The sequence below is a fragment of the Drosophila suzukii genome, chromosome 3, assembly GCF_043229965.1.
Source record: "Drosophila suzukii chromosome 3, CBGP_Dsuzu_IsoJpt1.0, whole genome shotgun sequence".
Classification (NCBI taxonomy): Eukaryota; Metazoa; Arthropoda; class Insecta; order Diptera; family Drosophilidae; genus Drosophila; species Drosophila suzukii.
In genome coordinates this window covers 65,162,306-65,183,966 of record NC_092082.1, presented here as the reverse complement: position 1 = coordinate 65,183,966, position 21,661 = coordinate 65,162,306, and the positions used below count along the sequence as shown (strand labels likewise).

Sequence of the window (21,661 nt, the reverse complement as noted above, 5' to 3'; positions counted from 1 at the left end):
TTGACCTCGCAATTCAAATTTTAACTGAAATTGTAAGTGTGTCCGCATACCGATTCACCTTTCTATCGATATACAAGGCAGACTATCGAACGAGTCGTTAGGATTCGCGGTACTCAGATGAGCTAAAGAAATACTAAAAAAATATCAGATTTCGCGAGTGGATTTCGAAGAACGCCGTTAGCCGCCGCGCAAGGAATGAAAACTGTAAACTTTCGGTGAGTTCGGGGAAAACCTCTGTTGAAACGAAAAATTAAAAGTGGAAGCTAAACTCAAAACGCCTGCAGAGAGCAGATGAAAAAGGACGTCAAGTGCAAGCCTTATCCAAGTTGCCCATTATTGTGGAATTTGACCCACAGGAAGCAATACCACAACAGAGCAAACCAGCGGAATAGTGGAAGTGCTGGAGATAGTCCAATCGGGAAGCCCAAAGAAAGTTAGTTCTGGCCAAAAGTTATTTGGTTACGGTGTACTAATAAAAGTATCTTGCCGAGTGGGACTTCGCCAAAACCATTTGGTTACTATGTACTAATAGCAGAACACCCAGAAAGATCTCCGATGAGCTCTTCTTTGGGGAACCACAGACCTCAAAGTCCACCAGCTACTTGGCACCTACAGCGGAGATGGTGCGCTGGCTTTTATGGGAAGGAGGAAAAAAGGGCGCCCGCTAAGAGCTGGTGGAGCTATTTCCAGCCATTGCCAGGATGCTGGGCAACTTCCTGCAGCATCAGCGGAACAACTTCGGTAACACTACAAAGAATACGATTTTTCGACTAGTGAAACTCTTAGCCGATCTGAGTGCTAGGCTTTCATGATTTAATGGTTTTCTTCATCCGGCACTTATTGCCACAATAGTGCAGCAGAGTGGCCAGCATCACTGGAGTTAGCCCGCTGCTTCTGCACAGCTTCCTCAGTTTGGAGAAGAAAATTCGTTTTTGTAGCCTTGTTCATTGTGTCTGTCTCTCAAAAATAAAGCTATCCCAGCTAAGTGACTTGGGCACATATTACATACGATAACGACGTAAAAATAACAGTGTGACGTAAAAATGCAAGTGTAATGTAAAAATAACAGTGTGTTGTGAGACGCAGTGTTTATTAATTATTATAATTACAAATACCACAAATACTATCGAAAAGCAAGGCAGAATATCTAACGAATTGTTTGTGTTTGACTGCCCACCACCCAATTAGGTAAACTGCAAAGCAGGGCGTCATGGCGTCGGTGGTGTAATGGTTAGCATAGTTGCCTTCCAAGCAGTTGACCCGGGTTCGATTCCCGGCCGACGCACTTAAATTTTTTTTTTACAAATGTCTTGCATATATTAATTTTTTAGTACCATTAACAGAGAGGAAAAATTAAATCAACTAAAAGAGCACTTTAAAAAATAGTTTTTGAAGTAAATGTATTTATACATGGTACTTGCATAGTTGCCTTTCAAGCAGTTAACCGGGGCTCAATTCTAGATCGACGCACAACCAAATTTTTTTTGTAACCTTTCATTTCATAATTTTTTTCTTGTCTCAAAATTTATATATAACGTGCTCGCAGAATTTGTGCAAAGGGCTAATGCGCTCGTCAAAACGCTTGCCGTTGTACGTAAATTCTGAATAGGAAACCGCGTTAAGAACTTTAAAGTTGGTGGTTTTTCCCACTTTCTGAGAAAAACTCGAGGTCCAAAGTGCGGTGACAGCAGCTGGGCATTTTGATCTCAGCTTTTCATCAATATCCAGATTCTTTCCCTCAGCCAGCTCCTTAGTCAGTGCTATCGTGAACTGGGCCAAAGAGCGTCCCAATCCCAGTCGCTCGTGGCCCGGCAAAGTGGCCAGAAACATCAGTTCGCAGAAACAATCCATATTGTACATGGCACACACATCGATTCTTCCGTCCACTTCGATCATGAAGTCCATTAGACGCCTGGCCTGAGGACTTTTGACCGCTTCATTGCGGAATTTTAAAAAGAAGTGCTCCTCACCAGGTGGTGGTGTGAACTGTAATTTTGTTTGATATATGTATGATAAATGTTATATTTAAAAATATTATACCCACCTGAATTTTATTAAAGGACACGGACACCACACGATCAGTCTCAACCTCTTTGACTAGCAAAGAAACACCATCAAGAGCGGTTATTCTGCACAACTCTCGCAACTCCTGTCGAGCTTGTAGATTTTCCGGTAAATTAATTTCACATGCAACACACACCGATTCATTGAGAAAGAATGAGAGGTCAAGAACCTAAAATAAAAATGTATATATTGAACTTTTTATTAAAACCTTGGAATAAACTAAGCTATGCCGTGAGTTGAACCTGCATAAACTCTTTTAAAATAACTTTTATTCGTTTTTACTTAGCATTATTTCTATTATATTAAATGTTATGTGTGTTTAACATGATCGCAAAATGTGTGCAAAGGGCTAATTAGTTCACCGAAGCGCTTGACATTATATTAGATTTCCCAATTGGGGACTTTGCCCATCTTCTGGGATAAGCTTGATGTCTCTCTTGCTCTCATTGCGGAAGTTCAGGAAGAAGTAAGTAAACGGTAAAATTAACTATATTTCTTTAGTATATATTAGATTATTTAAAACCAAAATAAATCAAATTTTATAAAGGCCGCAGAAACCACACGACCTGTATCTATCTCTCTTATCACAAAAAAACACCGCGCACAACAGTTCTTTTACAGAACTATCGCAATTTCAATTTACACTGTACAAAATCTATAACGATTGTGAGCGTGGCAATCCGCTAAAACAAACTTGGGCTGCGTTAGAACTATAACAATAATAAATGTGATAGCATCCAATTAATATGCAAAGCCTACAAAACATTTGTTAAAAAAAATTTAAGTGCGTCGGCCGGGAATCGAACCCGGGTCAACTGCTTGGAAGGCAACTATGCTAACCATTACACCACCGACGCCATAACGTCTTGCGTTGCAGTTCACCTAATTGGGTGGTGGGCAGTCAACTTCGGACGACTCGTTTGCCTTGCTTATCGATAATACTTTCAGTTGAATTTGAATAAGGGACCTTCTTTAAGTTCTAATAACTTTTTTGATGGCTAAAATACCAAGATTTATTAGTCCGAATGTTACTCACATCTAGCGCCTCATCCAGATCGGATTGGGTGACACTGCGCACCTCATATTTGCCTGAAGAATACGAATATCGATAATGGAAGATATAAGCACGTTAAACTTGTATTTGTATCACCCACCATCGTGTAATTTTCCCCACAGTCTTCCATTATCTACACGCATTTCGGATGTCTTATCGATCAGCCTGTATAGAAACAGCCGCGTCCAGAGCCGGTATATTACTGAGCGATAAAGGTTTTCGACTAGGCAATATATACATGAGCTGAAAGCTTTTTGACCCGAGCCCATAGACATAGCTCTATCTAATCGACATGGCTCGCGGGTTTAAAGATGATATGGATTAATTGAGCTAATACAATGTAGCTAAATTGACCACTTTAAACTAATCTAAGATATGCAACGCCCATTTGTTACATATTACATGTTTTTCGTACAAAATCTGGGCATTCAAATAATATGTTACTTAATAGAAGAACACTTTTTTGGCTGATTTACAAAATAATTTCATTTATATACAATTCTCTTTACAGGCTTTTAGTTAATCAATGCTAATCAATGCTAATTTGATTCTGGATACAGAAACTCTTCAAATTTTACTTGGGGCTCAATACCGGCCATTGCTTCTCTGATTTTTTTCCGAGCATCGGAAATACTTTTATGTCTACGATTTTTATAGACACGAAATGCCAGTCTGATTTCAGAGACGTAGTCGTCTCTGAAGTATCCATCACGCTTCTGCACTTCTGCAAAGTAAATTGTGCACATTAATAAAAGAAAACATGGCATGTTCTAAAGATTATGAATACCGAATAAAGCGTTATTAAAATTTCCAAACTTTTTTAAAGGAATCTTGTTGTGTATGCCATCAAAATTGAAATCAATCAAAAAATCTTTTGCGAGTATTAGATGGAATTGTTTTTTCAGACCACCAGGACGGAGTGTTCCTCCGGGTTTCAGAATTTCCTGCATGGTTCGGATCTGGAAGGTAATGAAAGAAATTTATATCATATTTACTATTGAAAATAATTGGTACTTACATATATAGATTGTTTTATCGGATCATTCATTTCCTCTTCCATTTTCTCTATTTGTTCCAGTTCCGTCAATGGGAATTCTTGAGGTGACCAGTCTCCTGACGTAGGACTCATTAGGTGTCGTATGCTATTCACCGAAACTATTTGGGGTCCCAATGAATCGGTTTCCTGAGTAGCCAGTTGGCTTAAAAACAAATAAGTGAGTTACATTAAAATGAAAAATTTATATCTTTAAAAACTACCGTAAGACAAGAAGCATTTTCTTTTGATTTTGGAGAACCATGTCCATTTTGTCGTTCAAGATCCTAATTTTTTCCTCAGTACTGGGCTTGGAAAACTCATTTTGTATCACTTTATATGGTAAGGTTTTTGGGGTTGCGTCTTTGACTGTGGCTCTGCGCTTCATTTTGTCTGAACAGTATAAATTTCCCAGGGTACCCGTAACTACTACTGGTTACTTCATTAGTGAAAACCACACTAGATTGGTTTATAAGCCTAGCAGCAAAACTATCTATTTCGACGCGAAGGCAATAATTGTAGTATCATTTCAACAGTTTAGTAAAAGCGATTTAAAGATTTTGTGTGCTAAACGTAGTGGTTTTTAATAATTTTTATATTTTGGTAACTGTTTGGTATGATAACACCAGTGTGACCGTTTATTAATCAGCTTATTTGGCCAAAAATACTGAAATATATTAGGGGGTTTCCTGTTATTACAAATCATATTTATTTAATAATAAAATTAAAATTTTTGATATAGTATACCAGTTCTTATTGTATCAAGATGTATTTTTATTTGCATACGTCGATAGAATAAGGAAAATAAAGCTTATTTCATGGCTTTTACGGATATGAATATATATTGAAAACAAACATTTTGAAAATAATTTAATCTTAAAAATGCTTAAGTATATACAATACATAAAATGTATGTACTTGAAATATATATATGTATATTTAAAAATAACTGTAGAAAAATTAGAATGTCGCCAATATTTTGGCACGAGGCAGCACTGGCCGATCAGCTGCTTTATGTTTTTTTTTAGGAAAAACATTGGATTTTTGTTTATTGTTGCAATGCAAGCGAATCAAAAGTTAACAGAAAGTGCAATAGATACAATTTAAGCTGTGATCGAAAGCTAACATTGTCGTGTTGCCCTGGCAACACGTGCTACAAACAAACAATATCGGGAAATCTCCCACAAACACAAAGAGTTCTCGTCATACCATTAGCAAAATGTTTCTTTTAGACAGACTACTGCCGTTTATTTTTAGCTATATAAGGCCGTTTATAAAGTGGTTCCTTCACGCCTTCACCAGGCTTTCAGAGCTCCAGAGGATTTGCTATGGTGCCAGAGCAGGCGCCAGCCGGACTAGCCAGGTGGAAAGGTCCCTAACTTTATCCAAAAGACCGCAGATTCGTCGGCTTGTACTTGACCTTGATGAGGCGGCGCCATATGTGGACAACGCGGAGCTGTTGGAGTTCGGTAGGTCCAAGGAAATTTTTAAATCATTGTATTAAGCTTTGTTTTCAAACTAAAGGAAATATATGTTTTGGTATCATCGTAAATTTCAAATTATATAAAAATTTGTAACTCAAAAATGTGAAGCAATTAATAATTGGTTACATCATGGAATTTAGAGATTACTCATCCTAATTTATTTTTGTTTCTCAAAAAGGTCATAAAATACTATTTTTATTTGAATTATAGACCAAAATTTAACAGGCGAATTGCTTTAGAAATCTTGGGTTATACTATATTTTATATAATTCTTTTGTAATACTATGTTGCAGAAGTTTTCTATTAAGAAATAAACCCAAAATGTTTATAGCATAATCAATATTTAAATTAATACTGATATTTCCAGCTCCTCTATTCTTCTATTCTTCTATTAAGAAATAAACCCAAAATGTTTATAGCATAATCAATATTTAAATTAATACTGATATTTCCAGCTCCTCGCGCTGCTCGTATTGTGATGCAAGCGAAACGTATAAAGAACAATGTGCATCCGGACTTTGCGCGCTTATTCGGCACCTGTGTGACAAGTATTTGGGGTTACCGGCGTCTTATGCATCAGGTGGAGGAGCTGCGGGCGGAGAAATACGACTCGGATAACCTGGACCACGAGCAGAAGTTGCTGCGACTATGGCAACTCCTGATGCCGGAGACTCCTCTCACCGGACGCGTGAGCAAACAGTGGCAGGACATCGGCTTTCAGGGCGACGACCCCAAGACTGATTTTCGTGGAATGGGCATGCTCGGCCTGGAGAACTTGCTGTACTTCGCCACTGCCTATAACGACGCCGCCAAGCATGTGCTTCTGCACTCGATGCATCCCACCCTCGGCTACACCTACGCCATAGTTGGCATTAACCTTACCTCCATGGCCTTCAATCTAGTTAAAACAGGCGCCGCCAAAACTCACTTCTACAATCTGGTGGTGCAGCACAGGCAGGACTTTAGCACCGTTGAGGATTTCCACAAGCTGTACTGCTATCTCTTCTTTGAGTTTGACCGCTTTTGGATGGATAGCGACCCGCGCAACATCATGGACTTCCGTGAGATCTATCAGGCCTTCGAAATAACAAAACTGGAGGCCTTGCACAATGATAGCACAATTTTTAAGACCAATTTGGTTGTAGAATCCGTCTAAAAATACACAGATAACTATTAGTAAGGAAAGCTTTTGTTGTGTCTGTATCTTTGGGATGGTGTTTCAACTCTGGCGAAATACAAATTGAATAAACAGGCACTTAGTCAGATTATTTACACGTGGCTCTACTGAGCTCTAGTTCAAAATAATTTACTATTCGTATAATAATCATATTCCAAAAAAAAATTTATCCAAAAAAGATTAACATCTGAACTATTTATATAAATGCAGATTTTATGCGTTTATTTGAGAGCAGTATATAATGTATATTTGTGTATGTATTCATATATATTTTAATGCAAGTATGTAAATCGTTAAACTAAGCCTGGAATGTCACATAATAATACTTTAAATTCAAGTCAGAGATTGCCCACTGAAGGAGAATAAATAATAATTTAAATATCACGCAAAAGCATAAAAACTAAAGGAAATAAAATCAATAAGAGATTGCACAAGAAAATGTTTTGCCGACTATAGCCTATTTGGTAATGCCATAAGAATGCTCAAGTCAAATCCCGAGGCTCAATAGAGCTTGCAAGCTAGTTTTTGGAGTATCCATATAGATAGTATTCGTTTGTCTAGCGATAGAACTTGACCTCCGCCTCGACACAGTCCTTGAGGAGTTCGTCCAGCTCGTCACTAGCGTGATCCTGCAGAGAGAAGTAGTTGTTCAGCTCGTCCACGCAGGACCGCTCCAAGCTACGCAAGTGCTCCAAGGCCGCCGGCTTTCGTTGCGAGTGGAGCTTGTGCAGCAGCGTCAAGTCCGCATCCACCTGCACTTGGGTCAACGGCGAGATCCTCGGCTTGGGAGCAAAAACAAACGGCTTGAACACAGACTCGGCGGCGTTGGGCGTGCCGGTGAACCAATGGCACGAGATTCTTTTGCCCGACAACACCGAAACGGTGGCCGCACGCGAGCTGCTCGCGTTGCTGGCGGCTCGCAGCGTCTCAAACATATCGTGCTGGGTGTATGTTCCATCGCCAGCTGGCTTGGGTCCACACCAATCCTCAGCCGGTGCCTGGGCCTCTGCATCGTGGGCAGCGGCAAAACTAGCAGCCTCATCCAGTCCCTCGCTTGACTTGTTCACCACAGTGGTCACCGCCAGTCCGCCTGAGGGCAGGCGCATAAAGCTAGCCTCCAACTTCTCGGCGGCCCAGACCTTGCCCGAGCAACTAACAAACCAGGCGGCAGCGGCATCACAAGCTATGAAGTTAAGTTTGGAGTTGTCGTGGCCGTGGCTGGCCACCAAAGCTCCAATGCGATCTACAGCATCGTCCACGTCTTTGGCCACAGCCAAAGTCAAACTAAAAATAGAGATTAAAAAATTAGTATAGTCTAAAATAATATGTTTAGTCTTCCGTGTTCCTTGAAAGGCTAATTATAATAAAGGTTATGCATCTCTCTGTTCCCAAAAAGAACGCCGTAGTAGAGAGACTTTACTATTAGAAATCAAACTAACCCAACTAAAGCATACTGACTGACTTTTCCGAGATTACAAGTCGCCACTTAGCAGCGTCTACAATATTTTGTCATAAGTTTTTAATGAGTGGTCCGATTTGAATAATTTTTGGCATGTAGATGATAATAATACTGATAATAAAAACAAAATCCCATTTAAATTTTTATAAATATATTACACAATTTGGGCGCTAGCTAGGTAATACTCTTCTCTAGGTTTTTTCTTCTTCGTATTATTTTTTATCAAGGCATATAGTTTCTTTTGCAATATTCCTTAGAATTGTCCATAAATTTGGATCCTCTCTACGATTTAAATATAAAAAATCAATTAAATAACAAGGAGAGCCATATTCACAAATATTATCAGAATTTTCGAAATTCAGCAAAGATGAACAGAAAGTTTCAAAGATAATAAAAGGTCGTCAGTTCGATTAAAAATTTGTACTGTATAAATTGTACGTTGTTTTGTCGAATGCATCTTAAAATTTTACTATGAAAACAATATGTTTAGAACTCGTTGGAGAATTTAATCCTGAACCAAAAAAAAAAATTCTATTAACGTATTTTATTAGTTTTACTTAAAAAAAAATTAATTGTTCCTAGGTTTTATTTAAGCTACCGAGCTGTCTTCGGAGCTGCGTTTCGAAACGTGCTTAAAAAAAAACATTTTAATTGATATGCACTAGTGCAATTAACAGGTATATGGTTCTGTCTGTCTGGTTCTGTCTCCCATAAGTCTAGAGGTATTGAGTTATTCGTTTTGCCAATGATTCTCCCAGAGATTGGCTAACTCATAACGTACCGCACAATATCCGTGCCCAGCAAGCAGTCGCTGTCCTTGGCCTCATTTTCACCTGCCGCCCAGGTGAGGCCTACGGCCACGCGTTCGTTGGCCCCAAAGTCTCCGCCCCAAAGGCCCGGCTGCGGTTTCTGCAATATGATGCGCACGACATCGCCGCTCCTTTCAACAGCAGCTCCACCGTCAGTCTGAAAGGCGAGGTGTTTCAGTGGTGAGTCATTGATCGAGCTTCGTTTTGGAGGAGTCTTTCTTTACCTTCCCCTCCAACACCTCTCCGATGTCGTAGAAGCAAACCTCCGAGGCAACGTTTATGTTCTTTTCGTCTTCTGCATTGCGACCAATGATCAGCGTTCCCTCGGCACAGTTCTCGGGCAAAACAACAAAGCAGTCTCCGTTGGTCATTTTTTTCTGGGTTTTCTCGCGGAGAAAGACTTTCTTTAGAAAAATGCGAGGGAGTTGCAAAATTGATTTTTCCCACAGCTGTTTGGGCTCGAGCGTTGTTCAACACTGAACGATGTATCGCCAAAATAGTGGTGGCACTTTGGCACATCTGGCAACGCTGGTCTCGAATTATACTTTCAAAACTATAATTATTTAAATGTTGAATATATTTTATAGATTTTATACCTTGCTTATTACTAAACGGCTATTGTCTATTTGTTGTTACTGGAATAATTTAAGCTAGTGAGGGTTTGAGTTTGAAGACATATCTTTAGGATTGTTTTTTTCATAAATAAATACAAGTTTATTTTTAGTTTATCTAGTCAGTAGAAGCACTAAGCCGCTTTAATAGTTTTGAAACAAAAAATAAGCAATTCATAGATTGCGCCAAGTACTCAAGTGTGACCAAAAATTTACACTCATTAAAAGAACAACGACATGGAGTAAAATATGCCTATTAGATTTAATCAAGAGCAATATGAATCAAAATTCAATAAGAATACAAACTTTTGTTGTATTTCGTGTATTAATTAAAATTACGGCCTTACCAATAATTTTAATCGGAAAAATACAGTTGCTCCTAGATTAACCCATCTCTACATTTTTTGACCGTCTCTAAGAAAGTACCCATCGCTAGAAATTTACCTATTCGTCTGGTAACCGAGGTTTTTCTTGTTTCGGCATAAAAATGCTCCAAAATCGCTGTTTCGAGAGCTAAAATCGCGCAACGTCTCGGAATTGCATGTTTTTCGCGAAATTCGGGCAATTGGAAAAACCGCGCAGCCAGCAAATTCGTTTCACCTAAGCTGCATTTGTATACAGAGCAGGTGGTGTTGTCTCCCTCTCGCGCCCGCACTGCTCGCTCTCGATGTGCGAGCGAAACAACAACAAACAAGTTACAAGGTGTGTGGTGTGCTGGTGGTGTTGTTGTAGTTGTAAATACTCGCGCACTCAGTGTTGTTGTTGCGCTGGTGGATGGTGTTGTTCAGCGCCTTTTTCGAGTGTTGATTATTTTACTTGCGTGCGTTTGCTACTCGTGGGCGGCTGTAAAATCTGTGAGGCGGTGAAAAGTGCTGGGAAAAGCCAAAGGAAAAGCAGGAAAAACGCAACGCCACTGCTGCGGGGCTGAGAAGCGTTTATTGCAAGTGCCGATTCGGGTAAAGAAATTGAGAAAATCAATATTCTGTGAGGGTGTAAGCGGCCAATAAGAAACCGCTGCGTGAAAATAACAAGAAAGTCGGAAGAATTTCAAGTTTTCGGTGGACCGCTCCCTGAAAAAAAAGAGATATTTTCTGTTTTTGTTGTGCGTTGCTTGACCACTTTGACCGCGCGCATTTTTCCCCGCCGTGAAACTAGTTTTTTGTTTGGTGGCACACCGCTGATGACGTTTTAAAGCCCTGCTGGCCAGTGAAATTAAAGCAATTGCCCATAAAAATCAATAAATTCAACCCACGGGTGTATACACACAATTTGACGGAAATTTAACCAGTGCTTTAAGAGGCAAATTGCGGAAACTGGAAGAAACCACCCTCCAGTCCCCAAACACTCCCCCGAAGGATGTTTTAAATGGGGTATATGTATAAGTACATGGTTCACCCACCCGCATTCCACCCCCCAAAAACGCGCCCCCTTTTCCGGCCTTTTGTGTACATACATCTAGCATCTCCCCGCGTGCGTCTGTATGTATCTGTTCTGTCTGAGTGTGTGTTTGCGTCGAAAGTGCATTGCTCTTCATTACAAAAGCAACGTGCAGAGCGGCCTCGTTTCATGTGCCCAAGTGTGTGTGCTTTTACACCGTTAACTCCAGCTATCGCGCAGTTGGCAACACGCTGGCTGCGTTTTTCGGCAGTTGGCAACACGCTGACCCAATAACGGTACCCGGTATACACTCTCCTTCGCCCTCTTCTCTCCCGCATACAGATGCGCATGCATGAATGGAACAGAAACAACACCCGCATGCCGTTATTATTGTTATTATTATTATTGTTGTGAAATCTCGGCAGATGCAGATGCCGCGACCCACATATTCGCTCTCGCTCGCACAGTGGGACCAAATTGGCCTCCAATTGAAGTCGGAGTAGGGCTGCATTTTCCTGTTTTATTTTTGGTAGCCCATTTTATTCAAGTTCAATGAACCAGCCCACGGAATGCCGTCTGCGAGAGTGTGTGTGTGTGCGTGCGTTGCCCGCTTTGGGAACGCTAAAAGAATTTGTGGTTTTTATAGCTGTGATAAAATATCATATCAATATTCGGTGGCATCGCGGCTATTTATGTTTACTGTCATCATTATTTAAATGATTCGACATAAAATTCGCTTGGTTTATTAAACAGCGGCGAAATTACCTTGACATTGAGAGATTGTGTATGTGCGTGTAAATGTTTTGCGAATGGAGCCCATGTGCCATCTCGCTCGCTCTCACTGGGAAGGTAAAATTGTAAATACATGTGCACTATTAAGTAATATTTCACAAGCTATGTGCCTGTTGTTGTTATTATTGTCGAATGACCTTGCCAATTGACACCTGCATCGATAGCTGCATATCGTCGATAACGAGAAAGGCTGGAACCTCAATCTCAAGATCGATGACTTCTCAGGTGTAAACATTTTATCTCTACTCGATTGTGAACGTCCTTCCTCATCTTGAGCAAACAACTTTGGGGGTGTTCTGAAACTAGGCTGGATGAGATTACTGAAAGTCAAGATACGGTCTGAATGAAAATGTTACTGCCTTATCGACAGTTACAGTCGGTAGTTAAACTATTCTCAGCCAAGATCAACTATTTATTGTAACCCGGCTTGACCCAAGAGGATCGCCAAGTTTTGTCCTCCCACTCAATACTTAAGTACAGAAGTTTTATATGATTACTTTACATATAGTTAAAAATGTTATTTAATAGTCATGACCTAACGGGAAACTCGAAAATGTAATTCGGAAAATATTGGGATGGTAATAACTTTGGATTATTGTTTGTACTGTTACTGTTGTTAGTGGTGGATCAAATTTAACTCTCTTTATACTCCATACAGCTCCAACAAAATTCCGTCTTCATTCAATGCAAAACTGGAGCTTGACTCCAGCAAAGACGACACCATTCACTCCACAAGCTTGAACAAGAAACTGGTCAAGATTAAAAAGTTCAAGTTAGACGATATGAAGGAGATGGTGGGCGGATGTTGCGTTTGTTCGGACGAGCGGGGGTGGCCGGAGAACCCGCTCGTCTATTGTGACGGCCAAAACTGTACGGTGGCAGTGCACCAGGCGTGCTACGGCATTGTGACGGTTCCCACGGGACCCTGGTACTGCCGCAAGTGCGAGTCCCAGGAGCGAACCTCTAGGGTCCGATGCGAACTATGCCCCTCGCGGGATGGAGCCCTCAAGAAGACAGATAACAGTGGCTGGGCCCATGTCGTCTGCGCTTTATACATCCCAGAGGTGCGATTTGGGAATGTGACCACCATGGAGCCTATCATATTGTCATTAATACCGACGGAGCGGTATTCAAGGAGTGAGTGTTATAAGTTTAATGATGTAAAATTTGTGTTATATTTATTGACTTTACCCAGTGAGTGATGGTTTAGAGTGCGATAAAATAATCCCGATCCAACTCTTAGTTATCTAAAATTTTACCTTTTCAGCTTGCTATATTTGCCAGGAGATTGGCAAACCAAATCGTGCCAATGTCGGCGCTTGTATGCAGTGCAACAAATCAAACTGCAAGCAGCAGTTTCACGTCACCTGTGCCCAGAGCCTTGGTTTGCTCTGCGAGGAGGCGGGAAACTATCTGGATAATGTGAAATACTGCGGCTACTGTCAGCACCATTACAGCAAACTGGTGCGTATGTGAGGGATAGCATTCATGATTTTTCCGTTCAAATTCTTGATACTTTGCAGAAAAAGGGCGGCAACGTCAAAACCATACCGCCATATAAACCCATTCAACATGACACCTCTTCCGATTCGTGTTCGTCGCCCGAGAAGGAAATCGATTCCACCATGAACTCTGCAGCGACTTCAGCGACGAGCATTAAGATCACCAGCAGCAGTACCAGTGGTGGCGGCAGCAGCAGTGCTTTGAATGCTAGCTCTAGTGTTGGAATTTCGGGGGGAAGCGGCAGTGGAAGTGGCGTCTCATCGTCCTCCAAGCAGCGCAAGAGCAATACATCCGGAAAATCGTCGAGCAGCAGTAGCAGCAGCTCATCGTCCTCAACGGGAGTGGCTGCCAACCCGTCCTCGAGTTCTGCGCACTCGGGAAATACAAGCAATCTGGCAGCTGGAAGCAGTTTACTACCAGGCGGTAGTAATACCATCGGCAATAGTAGCAGTAATTTAAGCAATAACCTGGCGGTAGGAAGCGGATCTTCCAGCAGTGCTGGAAACGCGGCTGGTGGAAGCTCCAGTGGAGCAAACGTAGCCGCTTCCAGCAGTGGGGCTACGCAATCGACGGCCAGTCAATCGTCGACGCCAGCAGCCACCACAAAATCATCGGCCAGCAGTTCGAGCAGTAGTAGCAGTAGCTATAAGGAAAAACATAGCAAAAGTTTAAGCAAATCCACCTCAAGCAAGGATAAGGATGGAAAAGATAACGCAAGCCATTCAGCTAATAACAATTTCTCGAATTCTTCAGCCTCATCAACATCATCAAACTCATCGTCGACACGAGAGAAATCCTCATCAAAGCTTTCGAAGAACAAAGACTCTATTCAAGTACCAAGTGCCACCAGTAGCACGAGCACAACTAGCAGTATAACCACCCAGCCCAGTTTGTCCACTTCAACAGCTAGCAGTGGCTTGGGTGGAACTGGGACCCATGTGAGCAGTTCGGCCGCCAGTGGAATTAACTCCACTGCCTCCACAACCAATGAGCACTCAAATCAAGCCCATAATCTTAGCACAAATGGAGCAGGAGGTGGAAGCACAGCCGGAAAGCAACAGTCGGCCAGTAGTCTGGGCAATCCGCATCTCAGCACCAGTAGTTCTGGTTTTGGATCGGAATTAAGAACGGGGAGCACATCCTCAAACTCGGCTTTAAACGATTCCTCCGGATTTGGTAATAACTCGAATTCCGAAAGGGAGAATATATCAGGCGCTGGATCGTCTGCGAGCAATTCGACCGGAGCAGTAGCACAGGGCTTGGGTGGCGTATCCTCCAGTGCAGCCACTAATTTAAGCACCAATAAGGGAGGCTCGTCGTCATCGGCGGCGAGCAATCTCTCATCTACGAACCTTTCCTCTGGCAACTCCTCTAATTCGACATCGAAAAAACGAAAGGCAGACTCTGCCAAGTCTAGCAGTAATGTATCCATAGCTGGCTCTGACGATAACAATAGGTGGGGAACGAGAATCGCAAAGAAAAGGTCTTATACAATTCACATTTTTCAAAATTTGTTAGTTAAATAGTTGTGAGGTCTGGTTTCAAGGAAAGAAATAGCAATGTTAAAATTGTAAACCATATTTCTAACATAGTTGATATTATAAAACTAAATTTTTCGTTTGAGCTAAATTAACTTATGGCATTAAATCCTAAACTTTACAATGTTTAGTACATGTTTTCGCAGTGCACTTTTACATTTTTTTTATCTTGCTTAGAAACCCGACCTTTTGAGTATATTTTGTAATTTTATTTAAATTAAAAGCCACATTTAAATTAATTTTGATTAATCGTAGACAACTATGATAAACTAACCTCGTATTAGACCTTTATCTACTTACATCAAATTCATAAAAAGTTATTTATACTAATTACATTTTTCATTGAATCTGCAGCCTAATGTCCCGGTATGATATCAAAGATGTTCATGTAGCACTGACACCGCTAACAGACTTTGAGAAGGAAATCGAGAAGAGCTCCAAGAGGGTGAGTTCGATTATTCATTGTTTATCTTTAAGAATATAATCTTTAAATAGACTGATAAACAATTTTGTTACTGTACCAAAAGATTAGTCAAATAATTTATGAGCTTTTTGCCTCTTGAGCCACTTATTCAGGGATCTCTTGAGTTCATTATTTAAAAAATCTCTTAAATCGTCCACTCTTTCCGTGAATACAATGTTGCAGCTTGAATGATGTTGTCCATTATCCTATACACTTGTGTACAACATGTCATAAAGTTGTTCTCTGATCTAACGAAAAGAGTAGGATAGAGAGAATATTCAGATGTTTTTGTACAACTATATTTGTTTCACTCATCAACAGTTTTGAACGCAGGCGCCTTGCCAATTTTCGTATCATATTTATAAGTGGAAAATGCAATTACACATGCATGTTAAAAATGTTTAAAGAAATTCTGTCGAAAGCGCAAGGTGCGCGGTAATTATACAAAAGGTGTTACACACCCGATTGGATTTGCAAAGAATTCCGTGTTTTTCAATGTTACCTCTTGGATTGTGGGGTTTCCTGGTTGATTTATTTTTAAACTCTTAGTAAGAGTACAAAATACACGGATTTATTTTAGATCTAATCTAAAAAATCTAAATTTTTTGATTTATTTTTTGCTGGACTAATGTATTTTTTGAGGTATTTAATTTTATAAGGATACTTCGATTAAGTAATAAAACTAATTTACTGGGTACTGCCTATCTTTCTATGAATGTTGTATCTCTCTCGAAGGGTACTTTTTGGTCGAATATGGTCCTCGCCATGTCTGGTTCTATTTTTCCTAGTTGATTGATGCCCAATGATGTACCCATGCCCCATTAATTTCCTTTTGAACCAAAAATGCATGGTAAAATATTATCGAATTTTAATTAAATGCAAATGCGCATGTTAATTTATTGATGTTGTTGAAGTGCCGATGGACGGAAAGACAGACAGACAGTGGCTTTGAACAAGACAGTTGAACCATGTTGTCGATCCAATAAAACACCAACATCCATTATTTTCGCCTTGTCATGAGCACCTCCACCTGGAATATTCTTCTAGAAAATGTTCGTTTATAAAATTTATAAAAGCACATTTTATATATACAGGGGCATATACGTGAGAGCAGATATTTTGTGATTTGTTGGGTTTTGTTGTTCTGGTCGGTAACATATTTATTGTTGTGGCTATATAGTCATCCCTATCGTGTTCTCTGGCGACATCGTCGCCTTCGTGCCGTGTGCAGACGAAGACTCAAAGCGCTTGACAAATTTTTCAGCGCGATCAGTCGAAAATCGTTGTTAATCGAAGCTAAACTAAAATTAAGGATATTTCTCTTGCGAACCTTATTATTACGAACGAAAAGTAAATATCAGTTCTTCTACTAACGGAAAAACTCTAATCATCAACCGCACATAATCCAATAAGTCAAAGTCTTAGTGTTGTGTTCACCTGAAAATATCGGTTAGAGCTGCTATAAACTGAAGCAAATAACATACAGTTTGTCAAGCGATCGTTTAATTTTAGAACTTGTGTGTAATGTGGACCATAATTTGACCCACAAATGAGAGGAATGTATGGCTCCACAGAGGAAGCATTTTCCCACACACTATTATTTATAGAATCCGTTTTTTTATGTGGAAAAACTTTCCGCAGCTGTTTGACTCAATGAAATGAAAATTGTCTTTAAGGAGTTTTTTTTTACCTCGTTATAGTGAACAGGATAGATTGAATTTTATCATTTATCATAACAAGTCGAATTACCTTTATTTTTGTCGTTATCTTTAGACAATTTTATGCGCTATACTAGAAAAAAAAGACCCAGTCGTAAAGGCAACATATCGTTTTAAAAGAGCTCCTTTTTAGTAATTCTACAAAATTAATGACTCTTAAACGTTGCAAGGGTTTAATTTTAAGTTTTTTGTTTAAAGTATTAAATTAAATAGGGGATACAAACAAATTCCCAGATGTCCTATTCTTTGATGAACTACCCAACAAAAAATGCAACGCAATCTTTACGATCATCTGCGATGCGCTCCCCCAGAGGAAAAAATGTTCGCACAACATTTTCCCCAAAAGATAGCAAACATAAAAAAGAAGTGAAAAACGGGCAAGAAGAAGCGAATATAGAACGAGGAATGAAAAACTTTTCGAACCAAGAAGCGAAAAAAAAGATGATAAACCGCAGACTCAACCAATACCATTATATTTCCATCCCACTCTCTGGCGATATTAGATGAAAACTGAAATGAATCGAAGGAAAACTGCTCCGTGTTGCCGCATCTAAAGTTTCTCAACTCAGAACTGAGCAGGAAAACTCGGTGGCAGCGGCGAAAAGTCGACCGCCGTGCCGTGCCGTGTGCACTCACAATTATATAGACTAGTTTGCTTTGAGCAATCTTCCAGTTCAGTACTCGGCGCTTCCGTGTGTGGTTTAAGTGCGTTGTAGGTTCCGTTCTAACCCGTCAAATAGGTGCACCTTCACCCCCATCGGCTAGATAGACATCGCCAGCTATCAACCGATATTACATACAGCCACCATTGCAAAACACCTGACCTCCATCGCAACCGCTAGATAGCCAGATTACCGGCCAGGAAAGATTATCTATTGGTGCTGCTTTAGCTGTGACTCAGTTCTAGTACACCCAGATATATATCTGTCATAGTGGCGGTCATTTTTTGTGTGTGCTTTCCCAAATCTTTCTACCTGTCTGCGTTATTTTTATCGAAATATTCTGTATAGATACACATTTATTGCTCATGTTTTCCTCTGTTTTCTGTGATTCAAAAATTCCTTCTTTATTTTTTGTTGTGAGAAAGATGTTATTTTCTGATCATTAACATAAAAATCTTATATATGTATTACGTATACGTCCGGTTGGGTAATTTTCTGGCACAGGCGATGACGTCTCGACTGACAGATAAGAATTTTGATAGATGATCTACATAATGAAAATTGAGGAGAAAATTGTCGACCGTCATGTTGAAGTTTAAATGGTATACTAAAAACATGAGCAGAAACAATCGCAAATGACGAGCCGTTCTAATTAGATAGGTATTCGTAAATGTGCTTTATAAAAAATCCCTAAGAGCCTATGCAAATTAAGGCAGAGAAATGCTTGTTCATGTTTGACCTAAACTTTTTGTCATGTTTTCTGTCACTATTTAAATTACAAAATCAAAAAGAAACTCACATGAAGTGACAAACCCACCAGGTTAACTAAAAAGTCGGGATTCGAATATTTTAAATATAGCTGAACGTAAAAGCGATCAAAGAGTTTGTATAACTTTAAAGTTTTTACTATGATGCTCTAACAGAATATAGTTTACCTCTAGGAATGCCAAATATTAAAAGTAAAGCCACATCCATCGCTTTTATCACCACTGAAACTTCCGCCCTGCACTTTAAAGCAGGATTAACACCACGATCCCATCGACTCTATGTGTTCTTTTTCTGCACTTTCAGATAATAAACTTAATAAGTATAGTAATTGTACTCGAGTAGATCATTTCGATAGCGTTAACTAAACCGATAAACAGACATAATGCCTTCCTTCCAACCGATCGAGGCCCCCAAGTGCCCGCGCTGCGGCAAGAGCGTCTACGCCGCCGAGGAGCGTCTGGCTGGCGGATATGCATTCCACAAGGACTGCTTCAAGTGCGGAATGTGCAACAAATCGCTGGACTCCACCAACTGCACAGAGCACGAGCGTGAGCTGTATTGCAAGACGTGTCACGGTCGCAAGTACGGACCCAAGGGATACGGATTCGGTACTGGAGCGGGCACTCTCTCCATGGACAATGGTTCACAGTTCCTGCGCGAGAACGGCGATGGGCCATCTGTGAGGAACGGAGCCCGTCTGGAACCCAGGGCCATTGCTCGTGCCCCCGAAGGTGAGGGATGTCCCCGTTGCGGAGGCTATGTGTACGCCGCCGAACAGATGCTTGCCCGTGGACGCGGCTGGCACAAGGAGTGCTTCAAGTGCGGCACCTGCAAGAAGGGTCTGGACTCGATCCTGTGCTGCGAGGCTCCGGACAAGAACATCTACTGCAAGGGCTGCTATGCCAAGAAGTTTGGACCCAAGGGCTATGGTTATGGCCAGGGCGGTGGTGCCCTGCAGTCTGATTGCTATGCTCACGACGACGGAGCACCCCAAATCCGTGCCGCCATCGATGTGGACAAGATCCAAGCCCGTCCGGGTGAGGGTTGCCCCCGATGCGGTGGCATGGTCTACGCCGCCGAGCAGAAGCTCTCCAAGGGCCGGGAGTGGCACAAGAAGTGCTTCAACTGCAAGGACTGCCACAAGACGCTGGACTCGATCAATGCCAGCGATGGTCCCGATAAGGATGTCTACTGCCGCACCTGCTACGGCAAGAAGTGGGGACCCCACGGCTATGGATTCGCCTGCGGCTCTGGCTTCCTGCAGACGGATGGCCTGACCGAGGATCAGATCAGCGCCAACAGGCCCTTCTACAACGCGGACACGACGTCGATCAAGGCTCGTGAGGGCGAGGGATGCCCCCGATGCGGAGGAGCCGTGTTCGCCGCCGAGCAGCAGCTGTCCAAGGGCAAGGTGTGGCACAAGAAGTGCTACAACTGCACCGACTGCCACCGGCCATTGGACTCGGTTCTGGCCTGCGATGGACCCGATGGCGACATCCACTGCCGTGCCTGCTACGGAAAGCTCTTCGGACCCAAGGGCTTCGGCTACGGCCATGCCCCCACCCTGGTGTCCACCAGTGGCGAAAGCACCATTCAGTTCCCAGATGGCCGTCCTCTGGCCGGAGCGAAGACCTCAGGCGGATGCCCGCGATGCGGTTTCGCCGTGTTCGCCGCCGAGCAGATGATCAGCAAGACCAGGATCTGGCACAAGAGGTGCTTCTACTGCTCGGACTGCCGCAAATCGCTGGACTCGACGAATCTGAACGATGGACCCGACGGCGACATCTACTGCCGAGCCTGCTACGGCCGCAACTTCGGACCCAAGGGTGTGGGCTACGGTCTGGGCGCGGGCGCTTTGACAACGTTCTAAACGAGTTTATGTATACCTTATCGAAACCCACATCCATGTCTGTGAACCGTTCCGATACTTTTGTCTAATGACCTGTCTGTTTTAACTAACTATCCCTGAAATTAGCTAACTTAGTCTTCGTTTTGCTTCCAACGATTTTTGATCAACGATGCAGTGAATGCAAACCATATTTCTTTAGGTTATGTGAGAATAAGTTTAATATGAAAACAAGAAAAAGAATAAATGAAAAAAAAAACTTGAAAACTTAAAACTGAAACCAAAAGAACTTACGACTCAAAGCGAAACTAACCATCGAAAACTGACTAACGAACTAAGCGACATTAACCACAGCGAGAAAGGCTAAACTTTCTGCAGGTACAGTCACCGCACAAACGAAGGAAGCGACTACTGCGAGCCAAAGTCGTTATTACTCTTTTGTATTTTTAACTATTTTCGATGATCAGCCAAGTATGTCTTATATGCTCCAAACCGAAATACCCAAAAAGCATACCTTGTGCAAATTGACAAATTTTATATACTCTTACGACGAACAATGATGAAAGATATGATGTTGTATATTTAGCTGATTTAGTTCATACGTTATACTTATGAAATCTGATTATTTATAATGATGTTTGAATGATTTCTCACCCATCTAATCTCTTGCATTCTGATTCCTATGCGAGCCATGGCAGATATAAAATATTTATATATATCAGCATACATATTCTGCATACACACACACATAACATCCAATAATATATGCCCCAGTGGGTTCCATGAAAACAAAATGATTTCGAAATGGTTTTTCGTAGTTTTAATTGATTTAATTGGGTGTGCATACCTGAGAATTCTGCATTTAAATGGATGGCTACCTGGTTGGAATGACCAGTGGGTGGGTGTTTGGGTTGAGTTCAATTCAGTTTGTTTCGGGGGATTCGGTTCGAATTGAGCCACCTCATCTGGTCTATATATAGCCAGTTCGGCCGACAAACATCGTGAAAAATAATTGCTCAACATACGCACAAAAAGTTCTCTATATACATACGTACAGGAATAAATCCTTGGATGTGTGTATTGGCCTCTCGAGAAAAACATTCGAAATGTTCCATAACCGTATCCAAATGATTTTCTAAATATAAATATGATGCCAAAATGCCTAACACAGCTGACCCAAAAGCTTTTCACACCACTCAAAACTCTCACTCAAGAGAAAATTTTAAGAGATCGTTCGATTCCAATATATTGTTGACAAAAATACTTAGTTATATTATAATATTTATAACACGTGCCTGCTGAT

General features: G+C 41.2%; 6 protein-coding genes and 2 non-coding genes across 15 annotated transcripts in view; 4 read left to right on the top strand and 4 right to left on the bottom strand.

Annotated features, from left to right (window-relative positions):
• Nucleotides 1-1,071: 1,071 nt before the first annotated feature.
• Nucleotides 1,072-3,356, bottom strand: LOC108017109 (uncharacterized). The gene is made up of 4 exons (XM_036819072.3): nt 3,219-3,356; nt 3,101-3,153; nt 2,045-2,233; nt 1,072-1,986 (listed from the first exon to the last, which is right to left on the bottom strand). Exons 1-4 carry the CDS (start codon nt 3,259-3,261, stop codon nt 1,519-1,521), a joined length of 753 nt encoding a protein of 250 aa, XP_036674967.2. The 5' UTR covers nt 3,262-3,356; the 3' UTR covers nt 1,072-1,518.
• On the top strand, nt 1,214-1,285 carry TRNAG-UCC (transfer RNA glycine (anticodon UCC)). The gene has a single exon. It is a non-coding gene; the product is annotated as a tRNA-Gly (tRNA).
• On the bottom strand, nt 2,850-2,921 carry TRNAG-UCC (transfer RNA glycine (anticodon UCC)). Its single transcript has one exon. It is a non-coding gene; the product is annotated as a tRNA-Gly (tRNA).
• Nucleotides 3,357-3,637: 281 nt separating the features above from the next.
• Nucleotides 3,638-4,799, bottom strand: LOC108017113 (uncharacterized). Its single transcript, XM_017084073.4, has 4 exons — nt 4,376-4,799; nt 4,137-4,317; nt 3,906-4,077; nt 3,638-3,842 (listed from the first exon to the last, which is right to left on the bottom strand). Exons 1-4 carry the CDS (start codon nt 4,537-4,539, stop codon nt 3,658-3,660), a joined length of 702 nt encoding a protein of 233 aa, XP_016939562.4. The 5' UTR covers nt 4,540-4,799; the 3' UTR covers nt 3,638-3,657.
• Nucleotides 4,800-5,156: 357 nt separating this feature from the next.
• Nucleotides 5,157-6,820, top strand: LOC108017137 (ELMO domain-containing protein 2). Its single transcript, XM_017084114.4, has 2 exons — nt 5,157-5,620; nt 6,091-6,820. The coding sequence occupies exons 1-2, from the start codon at nt 5,371-5,373 to the stop codon at nt 6,789-6,791; spliced, it is 951 nt and encodes a 316-aa protein (XP_016939603.2). The 5' UTR covers nt 5,157-5,370; the 3' UTR covers nt 6,792-6,820.
• Nucleotides 6,821-7,007: 187 nt separating this feature from the next.
• On the bottom strand, nt 7,008-9,579 carry LOC139352155 (secernin-3). The gene is made up of 3 exons (XM_070996223.1): nt 9,305-9,579; nt 9,053-9,237; nt 7,008-8,096 (listed from the first exon to the last, which is right to left on the bottom strand). Exons 1-3 carry the CDS (start codon nt 9,449-9,451, stop codon nt 7,370-7,372), a joined length of 1,059 nt encoding a protein of 352 aa, XP_070852324.1. The 5' UTR covers nt 9,452-9,579; the 3' UTR covers nt 7,008-7,369.
• Nucleotides 9,580-10,094: 515 nt separating this feature from the next.
• Alh (coiled coil domain containing protein Alhambra) overlaps nt 10,095-21,661 on the top strand; it is a 31,733-nt gene continuing 20,166 nt past the window's right edge. For 4 of the 8 annotated variants that reach the window (XM_070996208.1, XM_070996211.1, XM_070996210.1 and 1 more), the window contains exons 1-4: nt 12,519-12,997; nt 13,128-13,324; nt 13,384-14,819; nt 15,256-15,346. In XM_070996208.1, the coding sequence (XP_070852309.1) occupies nt 12,643-12,997; nt 13,128-13,324; nt 13,384-14,819; nt 15,256-15,346 (2,079 nt within the window). In that variant the 5' untranslated portion in view covers nt 12,519-12,642. Of the gene's footprint in view, nt 10,394-10,493; nt 10,648-12,518; nt 12,998-13,127; nt 13,325-13,383; nt 14,847-15,255; nt 15,347-21,661 lie in introns of those variants that run through there. The other 4 variants (XM_070996206.1, XM_070996213.1, XM_070996212.1 and 1 more) reach the window with 4 other exon arrangements.
• On the top strand, nt 16,643-21,152 carry Mlp84B (Muscle LIM protein at 84B). Its single transcript, XM_017068136.4, has 2 exons — nt 16,643-16,714; nt 18,816-21,152. The coding sequence occupies exon 2, from the start codon at nt 18,895-18,897 to the stop codon at nt 20,380-20,382; it is 1,488 nt and encodes a 495-aa protein (XP_016923625.1). The 5' UTR covers nt 16,643-16,714; nt 18,816-18,894; the 3' UTR covers nt 20,383-21,152.